Source organism: Scyliorhinus torazame, chromosome 7 (genome assembly GCF_047496885.1).
Source record: "Scyliorhinus torazame isolate Kashiwa2021f chromosome 7, sScyTor2.1, whole genome shotgun sequence".
Classification (NCBI taxonomy): Eukaryota; Metazoa; Chordata; class Chondrichthyes; order Carcharhiniformes; family Scyliorhinidae; genus Scyliorhinus; species Scyliorhinus torazame.
The window spans coordinates 20,103,922-20,121,780 of NC_092713.1; the positions used below are offsets into that span (position 1 = coordinate 20,103,922).

Consider the following 17,859-nt stretch of genomic DNA (forward strand, 5'->3'; position numbering starts at 1 on the left):
GGGGTCGTGATCCTGATCAACAAGCGGTGGTTTTTGAGGCGGGTAGAATAGTCTTGGATGTGGGAGGCCGGTACATTATGGTCAGTGGGAAATTGGAGGGGGTGCAGGTGGTACTGGTAAATGTGTACGCGCCAAATTGAGACGATGTGGAGTTTCTAAAGTGGATGCTGGAGGAGATACCGGACTTGAATCGCATAAGTTGGTCATGGGAGGGGACTTCAACAGTTATTGACCCAGGTTTAGACCGGTCAAGCTCAAAAACGGGCAGGGTGCCAGCAATGGCAAAGGAACTAAAAGGGTTCATGGAGCAGATGGGGGGGGTGGATCCATGGAGATTTGGGCAGCCGAGGGTGAAGGAGTTCTCCTTCTACTCACACGTGCATAAAGTGTACTGCCGGATTGATTTCTTTATTTTGAGCAGGACTTTACTGGCAGGGGTGGTGGACACGGGGTACTGGGCGATCACAATCTCAGACCATGCCCTGCACTGGGTTGACCTACAGGTTAGTAAAGACAGTAACCAGCGCCCGCACTGGGGGTTAGACGTGGGTCTTCTAGCTGACGAAGGGGTGTGCGAGCGGCTGAGGAAATGTATTCAGAACTACCTGGAAGTCACCGACACGGGGGAAATTTCGGCAGCGGTGGTCTGGGATGCACAGAAGGCGGTGGTTAGAGGGGAGCTGATCTCGATACGGGCGCGCAGGGAGATGGTAGACAGGTCAGAGACAGACCGACTGGTAAAGGAGATACTACAGGTCGACAGGAGGTATGTGGAGACCCCAGAGGCAGGGCTTTTAAGGGAACGGCGGAGGCTAAAGGCGAAGTTCAGCTTGTTAACCACAGGGAGGGCGTTTGAGCAGCTGAGAAAGGCGATCTATGAGCATGAAGAGAAGGCCAGCAGAATGCTTGCCCAGCAGCTTAGAAAGAGGGAGGCAGCCAGGGAGATAGGGAAAGTAAAGGATGGAGATGGGAACTTGGTTGGAGACTCAGCGGGGGTACAGTAGGCTGTATGGGTCAGAACCCCAACGGAAGGGATGAGGCACTTCCCAGGGGGGCTAAATTTCCCAAAGGTGGATGGGGAGCTGGTAGAAGGGCTGGTTGCCCAGATCGGGATGGAAGAGATAGTGGAGGGGCTGAAGGCCTGCAGTCGGGTAAAGCCCCGGGGCCGGACGGGTACCCAGTGGAGTTCTACAAAACGTTCTCTGGGATATTGGGGCCGTTGTTGATGAGGACATTCAATGAGGCAAGGGAACGTGGTGTGCTTCCCCGACGATGTCACAGGCCACGATTTCGCTGATTCTGAAGCAGGGCAAGAACCCGGAGCTGTGTGCGTCCTACAGGCCGTTATCCCTATTGAACGTGGATGCCAAACTGCTGGCCAAAATTTTGTCCTCCAGGATTGAGGATTGTGTTCCGGACGTTATTGGGGAGGACCAGACAGGGTTTGTTAAGGGAAGGAAGTTGGTGGCCAATGTAAGAAGGTTGTTAAACGTGATCATGATTCCCCTGGAACGTAGGGAGGTGGAGATAGTGGTCGCAATGGACGCAGAGAAGGCCTTTGATCGAGTAGGAATGGGAATATCTGTGGGAGGTACTGGGACGGTTTGGATTCGGGCGGGGCTTTATTGACTGGGTCAGGTTGCTATATCAGGCTCCTGTGGCGAGAGTACGGACGAATAGGACAACATCCGACTATTTTAGGCTGTATCGGGGGACGAGACAGGGGTGCCCCCCTCTCCCCACTGTTGTTCGCGCGAGCTATAGAGCCGCTGGCAATTGCACTGACAGCCTCAAGGGGGGAGGGGGCTGGTCCGGGGAGGGGGGGGGGGAGCACAGAGTCTCGTTTTACGCAGACGACATGTATCGGACCCAGCAGAGGGGCTGGAAGAAATCATGAGGATTCTGGGGGAATTTGGCCGGTTTTCGGGGTATAAACTAAATATGGGGAAAAGTGAGATGTTTACGGTCCAGGTGAGGGGACAGGAGAGGCGATTGGGGGAACTGCCGTTTAGATTAGTAGGGGGAAGCTTTAGGTATCTAGGCATCCAAGTGGCGCGGGAATGGGAACGGCTGCATAAGCAAAGTCTGGCCCGACTAGCAGACCAAATGAAGGACGATTTTCGGAGATGGGACGCGCTCCCGTTGTCACTGGCTGGGAGGGTGCAGTCGGTGAAGATGACGGTCCTCCCAAGATTCCTGTTTGTGTTTCAGTGTCTCCCCATCTTTATCCCGCGGTCCTTTTTTAAACGGGTCAACAAAGAGATCACTGGCTTTGTATGGGCGGGCAAGACCCCGCGAGTAAGGAGGGGGATGCTTGAGCGAAGCCAGGAAGAGGGCGGCTTGCACTACCAAACTTCAGTAACTACTATTGGGCGGCGAATATAGCCATGATCAGGAAGTGGGTGGTGGGGGGAGGGTCGGCATGGGAGCATATGGAAGTGGCTTCATGTAAAGGTACCAGCTTAGGGGCATTGATAACAGCGCCTCTGCCATTCCCGCCGGCACCGTCCTCCACCAGCCCCATGGTGGTGGCGGCCCTGAGAGTCTGGGGACAATGGAGGAGGCATGCGGGAGCAGAGGGTTCATCAGTTTGGTCTCCAATTTGTAATAATCACCAGTTTGCCCCGGGAACGATGGAGGTGGGCCGGGGGGTTCCGTAGATGGCAGAGAGCAGGGATTGAGAGGATGGGGATATGTTTATAGAGGGGAGCTTTCCAAGCCTGAGGGAGCTGGAGGAGAAATTTAGATTGGCGAGGGGAAACAAATTCAGGTACCTGCAGGTGCGGGGCTTCCTAAGCAGGCAGGTTTCAACCTTCCCGCTCCTACCACCAAGGGGGATACAGGGCAGGGTAGTTTCTAGAAGGTGTGTGGGAGAAAGGAGGGTCTCTGACATTTACAAGGAACTTATGGGGTCAGAGGAGACGCAGACTGGGGAGCTGAAGCGTAAGTAGGAAGAGGAGTTTGGAGGAGAGATAGAGGATGGTCTATGGGCAAACGCGTTGAGTAGAGTCAACGTGTCCACAATATGTGCCAGGCGCAGCCTGATACAAATTCAAGGTCGTTCACCAGGCTCACATGACAGTGGCCCGGATGAGCAGGTTCTTTGGGGTAGAAGACAGGTGTGCAAAGTGTGCGGGGGGACCAGCGAACCATGTCCACATGTTCTGGGCATGTCCAAAGTTTCGGGGATTCTGGCAGGGGTTTGCAGATGTCATGTCCACGGTGTTAAAAACAAGGGTGGCACCGAGTCCAGAGGTGGTGATTTCCGGGGTGTTGGAAGATCTGGGAATCCAGGAGGAAAAAGAGGCAGACGTTCTGGCCTTTGGTTCCCTGGTAGCCCGGAGACAGATACTATTAGCTTGGAGGGACCCAAAGCCCCCGAAGTCGGAGGCCTGGCTATCGGACATGGCTAGCTTTCTCTGTTTGGAGAAAATCAAGTTCGCCTTGAGAGGGTCAATGTTAGGGTTCGCCCGGAGGTGGTAACCGTTCGTCGACTTCTTCACGGAAAATTAATCGTCAGCAGAAAGGGGGAGGGGTGTAGTTTAGTTCAGAGTAGGGGGTTAATAAAGGTGGGACCTGTAAGGGAGGAAGACGACTTTTGCACTATGTTCATAGATTCATGTATATTGTTTATTTTGTTGTCGCTGTAAAACCAAAAAATACCTCAATAAAATGTTTATTAAAACAAAAAGAACGGGAAAATACAATTTGAAAGTAAACTCTCGGGGAACATAAAAAATGACTGTAAAAGTTTCTATAGGTATGTAAAGGGAAAAAGATTCATAAAAACTAATGCAGATCCCTTATAGTCCGAAACGGGGAATTCATAACAGGGAACACAGAAATGGCTGAGGAGCTAAATTCGTATTTTGCTTCTGTCTTCGCAAATGAAGACATGAATAATGTACTCGACGTTTTGAAAAACATAGGTTTTAATGAGGAGCTCAAGGAAATTAGCATTAGTAAATAAATAGTTTGGGGGAAATTAATTGGATCGAAGGCTGACAAATATCCATAATAATCTTCATCCCAGAGTACTTAAGGAAGTGGCCCTCGAAATAGTAGGTCCACTTAGGGCAGCACGGTAGCATTGTGGTTAGCATAATTGCTTCACAGCTCCAGGGTCCCAGGTTCGATTCCCCACTGGGTCACTGTCTGTGCAGAGTCTGCACGTTCTCCCCGTGTCTGCGTGGGTTTCCTCCGGGTGCTCCGGTTTCCTCCCACAGTCCAAAGATGTGCAGGTTAGGTGGATTTGCCAAGGTAAATTGCCCTTGGTGTCCAAAATTGCCCTTAGTGCTGGGTGGGGTTACTGGGTTATTGGGATAATGTGGAGGTGTGGACTTGGGTCGGGTGCTCTTTCCAAAAGCCGGTGCAGACTCGATGGGCTGAATGGCCTCCTTCTTCACTGTAAATTCTATGTATCTATGTAATTCATTGGTGGTAATTTTCCAAAATTCTTTGGACTCTGGAATGGTTCCTACAGATTGGAGGGTAGCGAATATAACCCCGCTATTCAAAAAGGGAGGGAGAGAGAAAACAGGGAACTATAGACCAGTGAACCTTGCTGGAATCCATTATCAAGGATTTCATAGCACAGCATTTGGAAAGCAGTGGTGTAATCAGACAAAGTCAGCATGGATTCCCAGAAGGAAAATCATGCTTGACAAACCTACTAGAATTCTTTGAAGATGTAACTAGTACAGTTGACCAGGAGAACCGATGGAGGTGGTTTATTTAGACTTTCAGAAGGCTTTCGACAAGGTCTCACATAGCAGATTAATATGTAAAGTTAAAGCTCATGGGATTGCAGGTAGTGTTTTGAGATGGATAAAAAGCTGGTTAGCAGACAGGAGGCAAAAAGTTTCTGTGATTGGCAGGCAGTGACTAGTGCGGTACCACAGGAATCTGTGCTGGGACCCCAACTGTTCACATTATATATTAATGATTTGGACGAGGAAGCTAAATGTATTATCTCTAAATCTGCCGATGATACGAAGTTTGGTGGGAGGGTGAGCTGTGAGGAGGATGCAGAGATGCTTCAGCGGGATTTGGACAGGCTGAGTGAGTGGGTACGTGCATGGCAGATGCAGTATAACGTGGATAAATGTGAGCTTATCCGCTTCGGTAGCAAAAATAGGAAGGCAGATTATTATTTGAAGAGGAGTAAATTGGGAGAGGTGTATACTCAGCAAGACCTTGGTGTCCTCGTGCATCAGTCGCTGAAAGTAAGCGCACAGGTACAGCAGGCAGTGAAGAAGGCAAATGGTATGTTGGCCTTCATAGCGAGAGGATTTGAGTATAGGAATAGAGATGTTTTACTGCAATTGTATAGGGCATTGGTGAGGCCACACCTGGAGTACTGTGTGCAATTTTGGTGTTGTTATCTGAGGAATGATGTTCTTATTATGGAGAGAGTGCAGCAAAGGTTTGCCAGGCTGGTTCCTGGGATGGTGGGACTGTCATATGAGGAGAGACTAAGTCGGTTATGATTATATTCATTGGGGTTTAGTGAGAGTGAGAGGGCATCTCAAAGAAACATAAAAAATTCTAACAGGCTGAGAAAGGGTAGATTCAGAAATAATGTTCCCGATGGTGGGGGAGTCCAGGACTAGGGGGTCATAGTTTGAGGATAAGGTGAGGAGTTTTAGGACTGAAGTGAGGAGAAATTTCTTCACCCAGAGAGTGGTGAATCTGTGGAATTCGCTACCACAGAAAGTAGTTGAAGCCAAAACATTGTGTAATTTCAAGTAGGAATTCGATATAGCTTTTGGGGCTAAAGTGATCAAGAGATATGGGGGGGAAAGCAGAATTAGGGTATTGAATGATCAGTCATGATCATAATGAATGGTGGAGCAGGTTTGAGGGCTGAATGGTCTCATCCTGCTTCTATTTTCTATATTTCTATGTTATTGCATTGAATAGAGCAGAAAAACTTCTCATTGTTGCTCTTAAATAGAAGGTAAATGCATAATTTAAAAAATAATTTTTTTTAAAGGCATTGGGAAGATGACGAGGTTCAGAGTAGGTAGTTCTTCCAGCATGTCAGGCAAATAGGTTGATTGGTTTGTCTTGCAGATGGAGGATGGGCATTTTGGTAAGGTGGCTAATCGAGGGCCACTGACACCTTTGGAATTGTACCTTCACAAGAGTAGAAATGAACACTTAGAAACAAAAACCTGGCCAAATTCAACCAAAATATCTACCATATTTATCACAGATACATGGGTTCTGAGCCCAAGCACTGAAGACCAAGGTGCAAAATAATGAATGCTTTTAAACACCGACTGATGGTTTATCCATTGAGTAAGCAGAAATGTCCATGAAGAAACTTACGATGGCCACCAATTTATATCTCTCCAGGCAGTTTTTATCTCTGGAAAACACAGGTAAATGGATGATCAAACTTGGTGTCACAAAATCATATCTCAATGCTTAGTAAAATGAAGGTGTTCTTACCTTCCACACGGTAAACTTCACATTCTAAAAGATCTACATTGCCACCAAACAGGTTATTTTTATTAAAATTGTAGGACTGGCCAGGTTTGTATTTGATCTTTTTGCCATCAACCAAAAACACAAGACTGTCTCCAAAATTGGGGCCGTGCTCTAGACTATTAAAAACAGCCACAGTGTCTGGTTCCACAGCAAACTCTAATGGCTTTCCCCCTAACTCATCGCTGGTTAGTCGAAAGAGAAAAGCATTGTTGTCATTCTTATTTCCATGAGTGACAAAATCTTCACTTGTGTAACCTCCAAAAATGTGACCAGACTTGTTGTACCCGACAGTAAATGTTGGTCCTTGTCCATCACATTTATCGTGGAAAGACTTCCCATCAAAACCATGGACACTCGCTTTGTAAAGTAAATGTAAGTTCACTTTCCCGAGAAGTTGGGACAATTGTTTCCAATCTTCTGTTGTGAGCCGTGACGTTACTTCAGACATGCTGAAACCTAGAAAACATTTGATTAAAATCAATTTCATTCAATGTGGTTCGGTTGGAGCAGCAGTTAGATGCACCTAGGAGCATGCAGGTGGCGGAAAGTGTCATAGATAGAAGTTACAGAGACATGGTCAAATGGAAGGTGCAGGCTGACAGATGGGAGACCGCTAGAAAGGGCAGGCAGGCAGTGCAGGAATCCCCTGTGGCTGTCCCCTCTCTAACAGGTATACCGTTTTGGATACTGTTGGGGGAGGGGGGATAGCCTATCAGGGGAAAGCAACAGTAGCCAGAACAGTGGGACCACAACTGGCTCTGTTGCTCAGTAGGGGATGGCAAAGTGCAGGAGAGCGATAGTTATAGAGAACTCTATAGTAAGGGGCATCTGTGTTAAAGAGACACCAGGACGGTAGGTTGCCTCCCTGGTGCTAGGGTCAAGGCTGTCTCTGAACGAACACAGGACACCCTGAAGGGGGAGGGTTGAACAGCCGGAGGTCCTGCAGGAGTTCAGGGAGTTAGGCAGTAAGCTAAAAAGCAGGACCTCTAGAGTTGTAATCTCAGGATAACTCCCTGTGCCAAGTGCCAGTGAGGCCAAAAATAGGAGCTAAGTGCAGCTAAATACATGGCTAAACTGGTGGTGTAGGACGGAGGGTTTCAGATTTCTAGACCATTGGGATCTCTTCCTGGGCTGGTGGGACCAGTACAAGAAGGAGGGTTACATCTAAACTGGAGTGGCACTGATATCCTGGCCGGGAGGTTTGCTAGATTCACTCGGGAGGATTTAAACTAGTATGGCAGGGGGGTGGGAGCCAGAGCGTTAGCTTAGAAGGTGTAATAACTGAAGGGGAAATAGAGAACAAATATACGAGAACAACATCACCCTGTCTGCTCAAACACAGTGGTTTGAAATGTATTTGTTTCAATGGCGGGTAAGGCAGATGAATTTAGAGTACTTATTAGTGTTTGGAATTATGATGTTGTGACTATCACAGAAACGTGGTTAAAGGAAGGGCAGGATTGGCAGCTGAACGTTGGAGGAGATAGATGCTTCAGGAGAGATAGAGGGGGCTGTAAAAGGGGTGGGGGAGTAGAATTACTGGTTAAGGAGAATATTATAGCCATACTCCGGGAGGACACCTTGGAGGGCTCATACAATGAGGTAATCTGGGTAGAGTTTAGGAATAGGAAGGGGGCAATCACAATGTTGGGGGTTTATTACGGGCCCCCAAACTGCCAGCGAGAGATAGAGGAGCAGATCGGTAGAGAGATTTTGGACAGGTGCAAAAGTAACAGGATTGTTGAGGTAAGGGATTTTAATTTCCCCTATATTGACTGGGACTCACTTAGTGCTAAGGGCTTGGATGGGGCAGAGTTTGTAAGGTGTATTCAGGAAGCCTTCTTGATGCAATATGTAGATAGTCCAACTAGGGAAGGGGCAGTACTGGATCTGGCATTGGGGAATAAGCCTGGACAGGTGGTTGAGGTTTCAGTAGGGGAACATTTTGGGAGTAGTGACCACAATTCCATAAGTTTTAGGGTACTTTTGGACAGGGATGAGGGTAACCTTCACGTTAAGGTGCTAAACTGGGGAAAGGCAATTATGATAACATTAGACAGGAATTGAAGAATTTGGATTGGGTGCGGCTGTTGGAGGGAAAAATCAACATCGAACATGTGGGAGTCTTTCAAGCGACAGTTGATTAGGATTCAGGAAAGTCACGTTCCTGAGAGAACGAAGGATAAGTATGGGAAGTTTAGGGAGCCTTGGATAACTAGGGATATTGTGAACCTCGTGAAAAAGAAAAAGGAGAATTTTCATAGATCATAGAATCATAGGATTTACAGGGCAGAAGGAGGCCACTCGGCCCATGGAAAGATCACCCTGTCTAAGCCCACATCTCCACCCCATCCCCGTAACCCAGTAACCCCTATCTAACCTTTGTTTTTGGACACTAAGGGCAATTTAGCATGGCCAATCCACCTAACCTGCACATCTTTCGACTGTGGGAGGAAACTGGAGCACCCGGAGGAAACCCACACAGACACGGACAGTGACCCAAGCTGGGAATCGAACCTGGGACCCTGGAGCTGTGAAGCAACTGTGCTAGCCACTGTGCTACTGTGCTGCCTCTATACTTTTGTATGGTCTAGAAGGGTGGGGACAGTCAAAACCCTTGAGGGGTTTAAAGAAAGTAGGAAGGTACTTCAGCGGGAAATTAGGAGGGGGTCATGAAAAGTCCTTGGCAAGTAGGATGAAGGTGAATCCCAAAGCATTTTGTTCAGATGTAAAAAGCAAGAGGGTGGCCAGGGAAAGGATTGGGCCACTTAAGGACAGTGGGGGGAATCTATGTGTTGAGCCAGAGGAAATGGGTGAGGTACTAAATGAGTACTTTGCATCAGTGTTCACCAGGATGTTGCCTGGTCTGGAGGGTATTAGCTATGCGGAAAGACTGAATAGACTCGGACTGTTTTCATTAGAAAGACGGACGTTGAGGGGTGACCTGATAGAGGTCTACAAGATTATGAGGGGCATGGATAGAGTGGATGGGCAGGCACTCTTTCCCAGGGTGGAGGGGTCATGTCACCAGAGGGCATAGATTTAAGGTCCGTGGTGCAAAGTTTAGAGGAGATGTGTGAGGCAGGTTTTTTACACAGAGGGTGGTGAGTGCCTGGAACGCGTTGCCAGGGAAGGTTGTGGAAACAGATACATTAAAGGCATTTAAAAGGCGTTATTGACAAACACATGGATAGGATGGGTATAGAGGGATACGGCACAAGGAGGTTTGCAGTGATGTCCAGCCCACCCGGAGAGGTGAGCACTGTTGAAACTGGCAGGAAGGCGGGAGGTCTGTAATTTGGGGGCGGATTCCCTGTTGCCTGTGAACGCTAGCAGCTTTCCCGACCCGGCAGAGAGTCAAGCATTGGCCAAAAAACAGGATTGGCGCCTGTTCCGATGCTCCGGTCCCCGCCGGTGGCAGCAGCGAGCTACACGCCCTGTGCCGGCGGCACCATGGACATGGGTCATTGAACCTATTTATATCCGACAGCGGGCTGGAAGAGAGGTTCTCCACCACCCTTGGTGCTCTAGCACTCTCAGCCAGTGTGAATTGCTGCAGGTGTTTTCAAGCGTGGCACTGACGCAGTGGATCCTGTGGTGGGTCAAGGGGGTCAGTGCATAATGGAAGTGTCCCCCAAAGTCCATCGGAAGGTTGCCTACACCCACAACGCAAGTCCTGCTCCCCTTCCCCCCCCCTCCCAGGCCGCTCCCCCGCAGCATCCTCCATCAGAGACCCCCCCCATGAGAGAGCTCCCCAACAGAGCCCCCCTAACAGAGACCCCCCTAACAGAGACCCCCAACAGAGACCCCCTAACAGAGACCCCCCAGAACAGAGATCTCCCATCAAAGATCCCCCAACAGAGACACCCCCCAACAGAGAACCTCCCCCAACAGAGAACCTCCCCCAACAGAGAACCTCCCCCAGGTCCAACCCCTTACCCACAGCTCAAGCCTACCCAAATCCCAGCCCCTCCTCAGCCACCATCACCCGCAGCTACCCTCCTCCTCAGCCACCCCACCAACCATCTCCACCAGTCCCCCATCAATCCCCCCTTTAGTCCGCACCCCCTGGCATTGCCAGTGGTGCACCACCCTCTGGCACCATGGCACCCTGTCAGTGACTCTCTAACCTGGCACAATGGACCCCTAGTTTGGTCAGGAGCGTCAGCCCATTGCTCATGTGCCCCTCTGCCACTGCCAGACTTCAGAGGGAGGGTCCTTCAAGGGTCCTGGGATTTGGGTAGGCTTGAGTTGTGGGTAAGGGGTTGTACCTGGGACCTTCCATTGAGATGCTTATAAACATTCTTGTCATGATTGATGGCCGATGACCACTTCAAAACAGCTAAGGGGCTTCACGTCCTCTTTTCCAAACACAGAAAGCACTGACAGTTGTTGAAGTGGCTCGCAGCTGTCAATCATAACATGACTGTCCATAAACATTACAGTTAGAATCAATGGGACATACTTCAGGTGCATGTAAGTGTGAAGGGAAATATAAATAAACAAGCTCTCTGGCAGCTGTGTTTAAACCATTAAGCTGCCAATCAAAGGCAAGTAAAAGGTACTGCACTGTGAAATTGAATGGATTCTCAGCATTTCAATGGATCTCAGGGGATTTCATCTGTTTCAAATGTTGTGGGCTTTCAAGGAAGGCTCTGACACTTAAAAAGCAGCACTTTGATAATCATCGGGCAGAGGGAGCAGACATGAGGAAAGGAAAAGTGTTTCTGGCCTGATTCTTCACTGAGCTCAGTGGTCTGCTCATCAGCTGTCAGACAGAGCAGTTCTGAGTGAGAAGGCCATGTCAGAGTTTAAACAGGTCAGACCAGGATGTAGACGGTGAACAGAGGGTTGCCTGAGATCCCTGTGCCAAGAGTGATCTTCAGGTTGCCCAGGGCTGGAAGGGACAGTCCAGTCATGGGACCCCCCATCCCGGGTGCTGGTCCCCGGGTCACAGCCCAAGCCCACCAAACTCCCTGCACCTTTCGGGGACCCGCCCTCTGAAGCCCCCTGCACCCACCTGGCTAACACTCTGGGATCACAGCAATTTTCAAGCCTGAAAATGGGATCCCAGTGGGAAAAGGTTTGGTAAGCATTGATCCTATGTAATAATTAAGATTCAGATGCAAAATTTCACCAGGCTCCCCAAGGCTTGGCAAAAGATTCATCAGATGAATTGATAAAATTCACAGTAAACCCAATCTTTGCTTCATCCACATTGCTGTGGGCCTGCAGTCACATGTAGGCCAGACCGGGTAAGGACGGCAGATTCCCTTCCCTAAAGGACATTAGTGAACCAGATGGGTGTCTATGAAAATAAAAATTGCTTATTGTCACAAGTGGGCTTCAAAGGAAGTTACTGTGAAAAGCACCCAGTCGCCACATTCCGGCGCCTGTTCGGGGAGGCTGGTACGGGAATTGAACCGTGCTGCTGGCCTGCCTTGGTCTGCTTTCAAAGCCAGTGATTTAGCCCAGTGTGCTAAACAGCCCCGGTGAAGATTGACAACAGTTTCATGGTCATTTAATTCCAGGATTTTATTGAATTCTAATTCCGCCACCTTATGGGATTTGAATCCAGGTCCCCTGGGCACTTTCCTGGGTCTCTGAATTATTAATTGTTATTTGTTGATTTTAGTTTCTTTGTTTGCCCAATGCAAACCTCCACCTCCCCTCGTCCCACAGGATTATCTGTCATTTGTTCTTCAACTTTGCTTTCACTGAGCACTGACCTTTGTTCTCCTCTTAACACATTCTGCTATCTTACCTTTCTGTTGCAGTCAAACCCATCTTCAGTCCTTAATGCTACCATTAACATTTGTTTTGCCTTGTGATTATGGCATCCTTGTCAATCTCTCCTTAGCTCTGAGCTATCCCTAACCTATTCTGCTCCAGCTTCTCCACTCCCCCCCCCCCCCCCCCCCTCCAACTAGTTCATTCCAGTTGCACCTCTCTTCAGCTCAGAAGAGGCTACCGTGCTTGAAACGTTGGGGGCAATACTGCCGAAAAATGACTAAGTGTCATTTTGGCCGGGTTTGGCGGGGTGTTTCCCGGCAGTTTTTCGGGTCAGATCCAGACCCGGATTCACCCACACTTAGAGTTGGATTCTGTGTCGGCTGACGCCAGAATCGGGTAATGCAATTGGGCAGAGAATCGCACGGCAGCCGAAAATCAAAGCTGCCGCCGGGCGTGACGAAATGTCATGCTCTGGTTGTATTCAAGGGGGGGGGGGGGTGGCATCTGCCAGGGCCAGGGAGGGAGCAGCGGGGGCTGACTAGGCGAAGAGCCATGGTATCGAGGTGACCCCCAGGTCCAGGGTGTCCAGGGACAGACCGCCATTACTGTGGCCCGCAATGTAGCGCACCTGGACTGCTTTGGAGGGGTCCTCCAATACAGCGCTCGGGGAGTCTCCCACATCATGGCGGCCTGCTGTGTCCAGAACATTGCGCAGCAGAAGGGCGACATGCTGGAGGAGGGAGATAAATGGCAGGTCTCGTTCAACGAGGAGGATGCAAGGGAGGGTCAGGATAGGCAGGGCATGGGGCCCACGCAGGCACGGGAGGCCGCACAACATGTGTCCTCGGGTCGGTGCAAAGGACGCTCTGATCATCTACGGGTTCACTGACTAGGGGAACTGGCCAACGGATGAACGGGCAACCTGTCCCACCCCCACAAGGCCCCCTACCCCCACCGATAATCCCCTCCCATGGGGACCCTCCCTGCATCAACACCGCCCTCCCAACCGCACCTACAACCCCTTCCGTGATACATACCCGTTCACTATGGGGATGGGATCTGCTGCTTCGCATCGTTTGACAATAACAACAAACAAAGAACAAAGAAATGTACAGCACAGGAACAGGCCCTTCGGCCCTCCAAGCCCGTGCCGACCATGCTGCCCGACTAAACTACAATCTTCTACACTTCCGGGGTCCGTATCCCTCTATTCCCATCCTATTCATGTATTTGTCAAGATGCCCCTTAAATGTCACTATCGTCCCTGCTTCCACCACCTCCTCCGGCAGCGAGTTCCAGGCACCCACTACCCTCTGCGTAAAAAACTTGCCTCGTACATCTACTCTAAACCTTGCCCCTCTCACCTTAAACCTATGCCCCCTAGTAATTGACCCCTCTACCCTGGGGAAAAGCCTCTGACTATCCACTCTGTCTATGCCCCTCATAATTTTGTAGACCTCTATCAGGTCTCCCCTCAACCTCCTTCGTTCCAGTGAGAACAAACCGAGTTTATTCAACTGCTCCTCATAGCTAATGCCCTCCATACCAGGCAACATCCTGGTAAATCTCTTCTGCACCCTCTCTAAAGCCTCCACATCCTTCTGGTAGTGTGGCGACCAGAATTGAACACTATACTCCAAGTGTGGCCTTACTAAGGTTCTAAATGTCTGATTCCTGCCCAAGGCAGCACTTTCTGTCTCCCTGGGTGATCCGTGCATGCGAGCAGGCCATTCCATCACATGGTCCGACCGAACCCCAGGGGTGGCGGAGGTGGGTACGGGATTGGGGTGGGGAGGGATGGGGATGGGGCCAGGTGCTGGTCCGGTGCACAGTGGCTGACCTGGCCCATGCCCACCTCCAACAGTCGCCAACCTGCTCCACCTCCACCCCTCCAGCTCCCCCTCTGCAGCCAGCCCAGCCCATCCCTCACACCTCTCTGAAAGAGCTTCAGGCAATTTGATACGTTTGTCAACAGGGATTGGATTGGATTTGTTTATAGTCACGTTTTTATAAGAAGAATCCAGCACGAGTTTTAAGGATACAAAGTAATAACATTTATTTACTATAACATATATACATAACAGTAGCAGTAACTTCCCTTGCTACATACTCCTTCCTGCTGGTTCCTGAACTGGCCAGCTTTATTTATACTCAGAGTTTACTAGTGGTTTCTCCGCCCCCCTCATTGGGCAAGCTCATACTCCCACAGGATTGTGGGATAGTCATTAGTCCCCAGCCAATGGTAAGTAGGCAGATTATAACATCCCCCCCCCCCCCCCCCCCAAAGTCCAAGGAATCCACCGAAGACCCTGGCGACTCGTTTGGCTGCAGGCCGGACATCTTTTGCACGCGGCGCTGGATCAGGCGGCGTGTAACGAGACGGAGACCGGCGCTTCCGTGATGAACGGCGCAACGGTTGTACATCCACGGCCCGTGGACCCGAGGATTCCCCCTCTGATGCATCCTGTGTCTCCATCTCGGAGTCAGAGTCTGCTGCCTCCGTCATGTCAGCGTCTCTATCTCCATTCGGTCCCGTAACGACCTGCGCAGGCTTCGAGTGAGGCACCAGTGGAAGATTTTGAGGACTACCTTCCCTTGTCTCTGGTCTCTGCGGCTGTTGAAATGAGCTCCAGGGACGGGGAATCTTTTGAGGGGATAGTCTTCTGGACCGAACGTGGTCTACATGTTTTCGCTGGAGACGACCCTGGGCTTGCACTTGGTAAGATATAGGGCCCGTTTGGCAAAAGATTACACCAGGAACCCATTGGGCACCACCAGCAAAATTCCGAACGAACACTGGGTCACCGGGCGCAAACTGCCGAATCGGCCGATGCCGAGAAAATCCCTGTCCCTGCCGTTCTTGTGTGGGGCGTACTTTTGCGCCAATGTCTGGGAAAACCATACTAAGGCGGGTGCGAAGTCTCCGGCCCATTAGGACTCCTGCGGGAGCTACCCCAGTCACTGCATGGGGGGTGGGCCTATACGTAAACAAAAAGCGAGCCAGTCTCGTGTCCACTGTTCCGGAAGACTGCTTCTTTAGGCCTCTTTTGAATGTCTGCACTGCGCGCTCTGCCAACCCATTTGAAGCCGGGTGGTAAGGGGCAGTGCAGATATGGCGGATGCCGTTCATCTTCGTAAACCTCGCAAACTCCTCACTCATGAATGGAGTGCCATTATCCGTGACCAGCAACTCGGGGAGGCCATGCGTACGAAACGATAAACGCATCTTTTCAATTGTTGCGCAGGACATTGTCCCCTGCATCTTATGCACCTCTAGCCATTTGGACTGGGCGTCAATTAGTAGAAGGAACATGGATCCTTGAAAAGGGCCTGTGAAATCTGCATGCAAGCATGCCCAAGGCCGCCCTGGCCATTCCCAGTGATGTAGGGGCGTGGCCGGCGGAAGCTTCTGATGCTCCTGGCAAATGGAGCGGTTTTGGGCCACCTTCTCAATGTCGGTGTCGAGGCCTGGCCACCAGACATAACTCCGGGCCAACATTTTCATTTTGGTCACGCCTGGATGCCCATTGTGCAAGTCTCTTAGTATCAGCTCCTGGCCTTTTTCCAGGACAATCACACACGTCCCCCACAAGAGGATGCCGTCTTCCACGCTGAATTCTGACAGCTTGGAGGAAAATGCCCGCAACTCGCCTGGGAGCTGTCTATGCTGCCCACCATACAGGACTATGTGCCGAACCTTTGACAGGACTGGCTCCGTCTGGGTCCACTCACGGATCTGTGATGCCGTGACAGGCAAGGTGTCCATAAAATTTAGAGTTGCAACCACCTCACCGGTCGCGGGGGTCGACATGGGGCCGGTCGATAAAGGCAATCGGCTCAGTGCGTCGGCATTTGCTATCTGCGTACCTGGTTTGTGCGACAGAGAATACTCGTATGCAGCAAGCAACAAAGCCCAGCGCTGGATCCGTGCAGAAGCAATGGGCGGTATTGGCTTATCCTCTATGAAAAGTACCAGCAGGGGCTTATGATCAGTCACGATGGTGAAATGGCGGCCGTACACGTACTGGTGGAAGCGTTTCACTGCAGAAACCACTGCCAGGCCCTCCTTCTCAATCTGCGCATACTTTTTCTCCGCTGCAGTCAATGTGCGGGAGGCGAAAGCTATCGGTCGCTCGGCCCCGTTCTCCATCTTGTGGGACAGGACGGCCCCAATACCATACGGGGATGCATCACATGTGACGAGCAAAGGCTTTCCAGGATCATAGTGAGTTACTAACCCAGACGACGACAATTGTTGCTTTACCCGCCGGAAAGCGGTTTCTTGCGGCTGACCCCAAACCCAGGTGTAATTTTTCTTTAGCAGAAGGTGCAAAGGGGCCAGCGGAGTTGCCAGATTGGGGAGGAACTTCCCGTAATAGTTTACGAGACCGAGAAAAGAGCGAAGATGCGAAGTGTCAGTCGGGGCGGGGCATGTTGAATTGCACGCACCTTCTCTGCGACGGGGTGCAGACCTTCGCGGTCCACCCGATAACCTAGGTAGACTACTTCCTTTGCCTGAAATCCGCACTTTGTGTGACGTAAACGGACTCCAGCCTCCAAAAGGCGTCTAAGGACAGCCTCCAGATTTTCCAAATGTTCCTGCTCCGACGTCCCTGTAATCAAAACGTCATCTAGGTAGACAGCCACACGTGGTAAACCTCTCAAAATGCCCTCCATAACACGTTGAAACATTGCGCAGGCAGAGGATACTCCAAAGGGCAACCGTGTATATTCATACAGGCCCCGGTGTGTATTAATCGTTACATATGGTCGGGAGGCAGGGTCCAGCTCCAACTGCAGGTAGGAGTGACTCATATCTAATTTTGTGAACGAGAATCCACCTGCCAGTTTCGCGTAGAGATCCTCTATGCGAGGCATTGGATATCGGTCGAGTCGGGAAACCATATTCACTGTAAGTTTATAGTCGCCACACAAGCGAACTGTGGCATCTGGCTTCATTACAGGTACAATTGGTGCTGCCCAGTCAGCAAAACGGACGGGCCTGATAATACCCAAACTCTCCAAATGAGTGAGCTCCCCTTCTACCTTCTCGAGCAAGGCGTAAGGCACTGGGCGCGCCCGGAAATAGTGTGGCGTGGCTCCTGGTTCAACTTGGATACGGGCTACAGCCCCTTTTATTTTCCCCAAACCAGGCTGGAATACATCTGGGTATTGTCCTAGCACCTCAGTCAATCCTTCAGAAACTGTTTGGAGGATGTGCTGCCATTGCAACCGCAAATGGCGCAACCAGTCCCGACCCAACAGGCTGGGCCCATGGCCGCGCACCACGATAAGTGGGAAACGCCCCTCCTGGCGTCCATAGACAATAGGGGTCATTGTAGTTCCTGCAATGTCCAGTGGTTCCCCCGTGTAGGTGGCCAACCTGGCCTGTGAGCCGGTTAATGTAAGGGTCTGTATACCCTGCTTGATGCGGCCGAATGGCCTCTGGCCGATCACGGAGACCGCTGCGCCAGTATCCAACTCCATCTCAAGCGGGTGGCCATTGACCCGTACTGTCACCTTAATGGGGGCCACACGGGGAGCTGCCACACAATGCAGCTGCAGGCAGTCGTCCTCCGTCTCCACGTCCTCAGGAGTAGTCACCGCAGGTTCATCCACATGGAAGGTACG

General features: G+C 50.6%; 1 protein-coding gene across 2 annotated transcripts in view; it reads right to left on the minus strand.

Moving 5' to 3' along the window:
- Positions 1–17,859, minus strand: part of LOC140426062 (interferon-induced protein 44-like) — a 39,929-nt gene that overhangs the window by 16,272 nt on the left and 5,798 nt on the right. For both annotated transcript variants that reach the window (XM_072510375.1, XM_072510376.1), the window contains exons 2-3: positions 6,457–6,951; positions 6,334–6,373 (exon numbers count right to left, since the gene is read on the minus strand). In XM_072510375.1, the coding sequence (XP_072366476.1) occupies positions 6,334–6,373; positions 6,457–6,943 (527 nt within the window). In that variant the 5' untranslated portion in view covers positions 6,944–6,951. The remainder of the gene's footprint in view (positions 1–6,333; positions 6,374–6,456; positions 6,952–17,859) is intronic.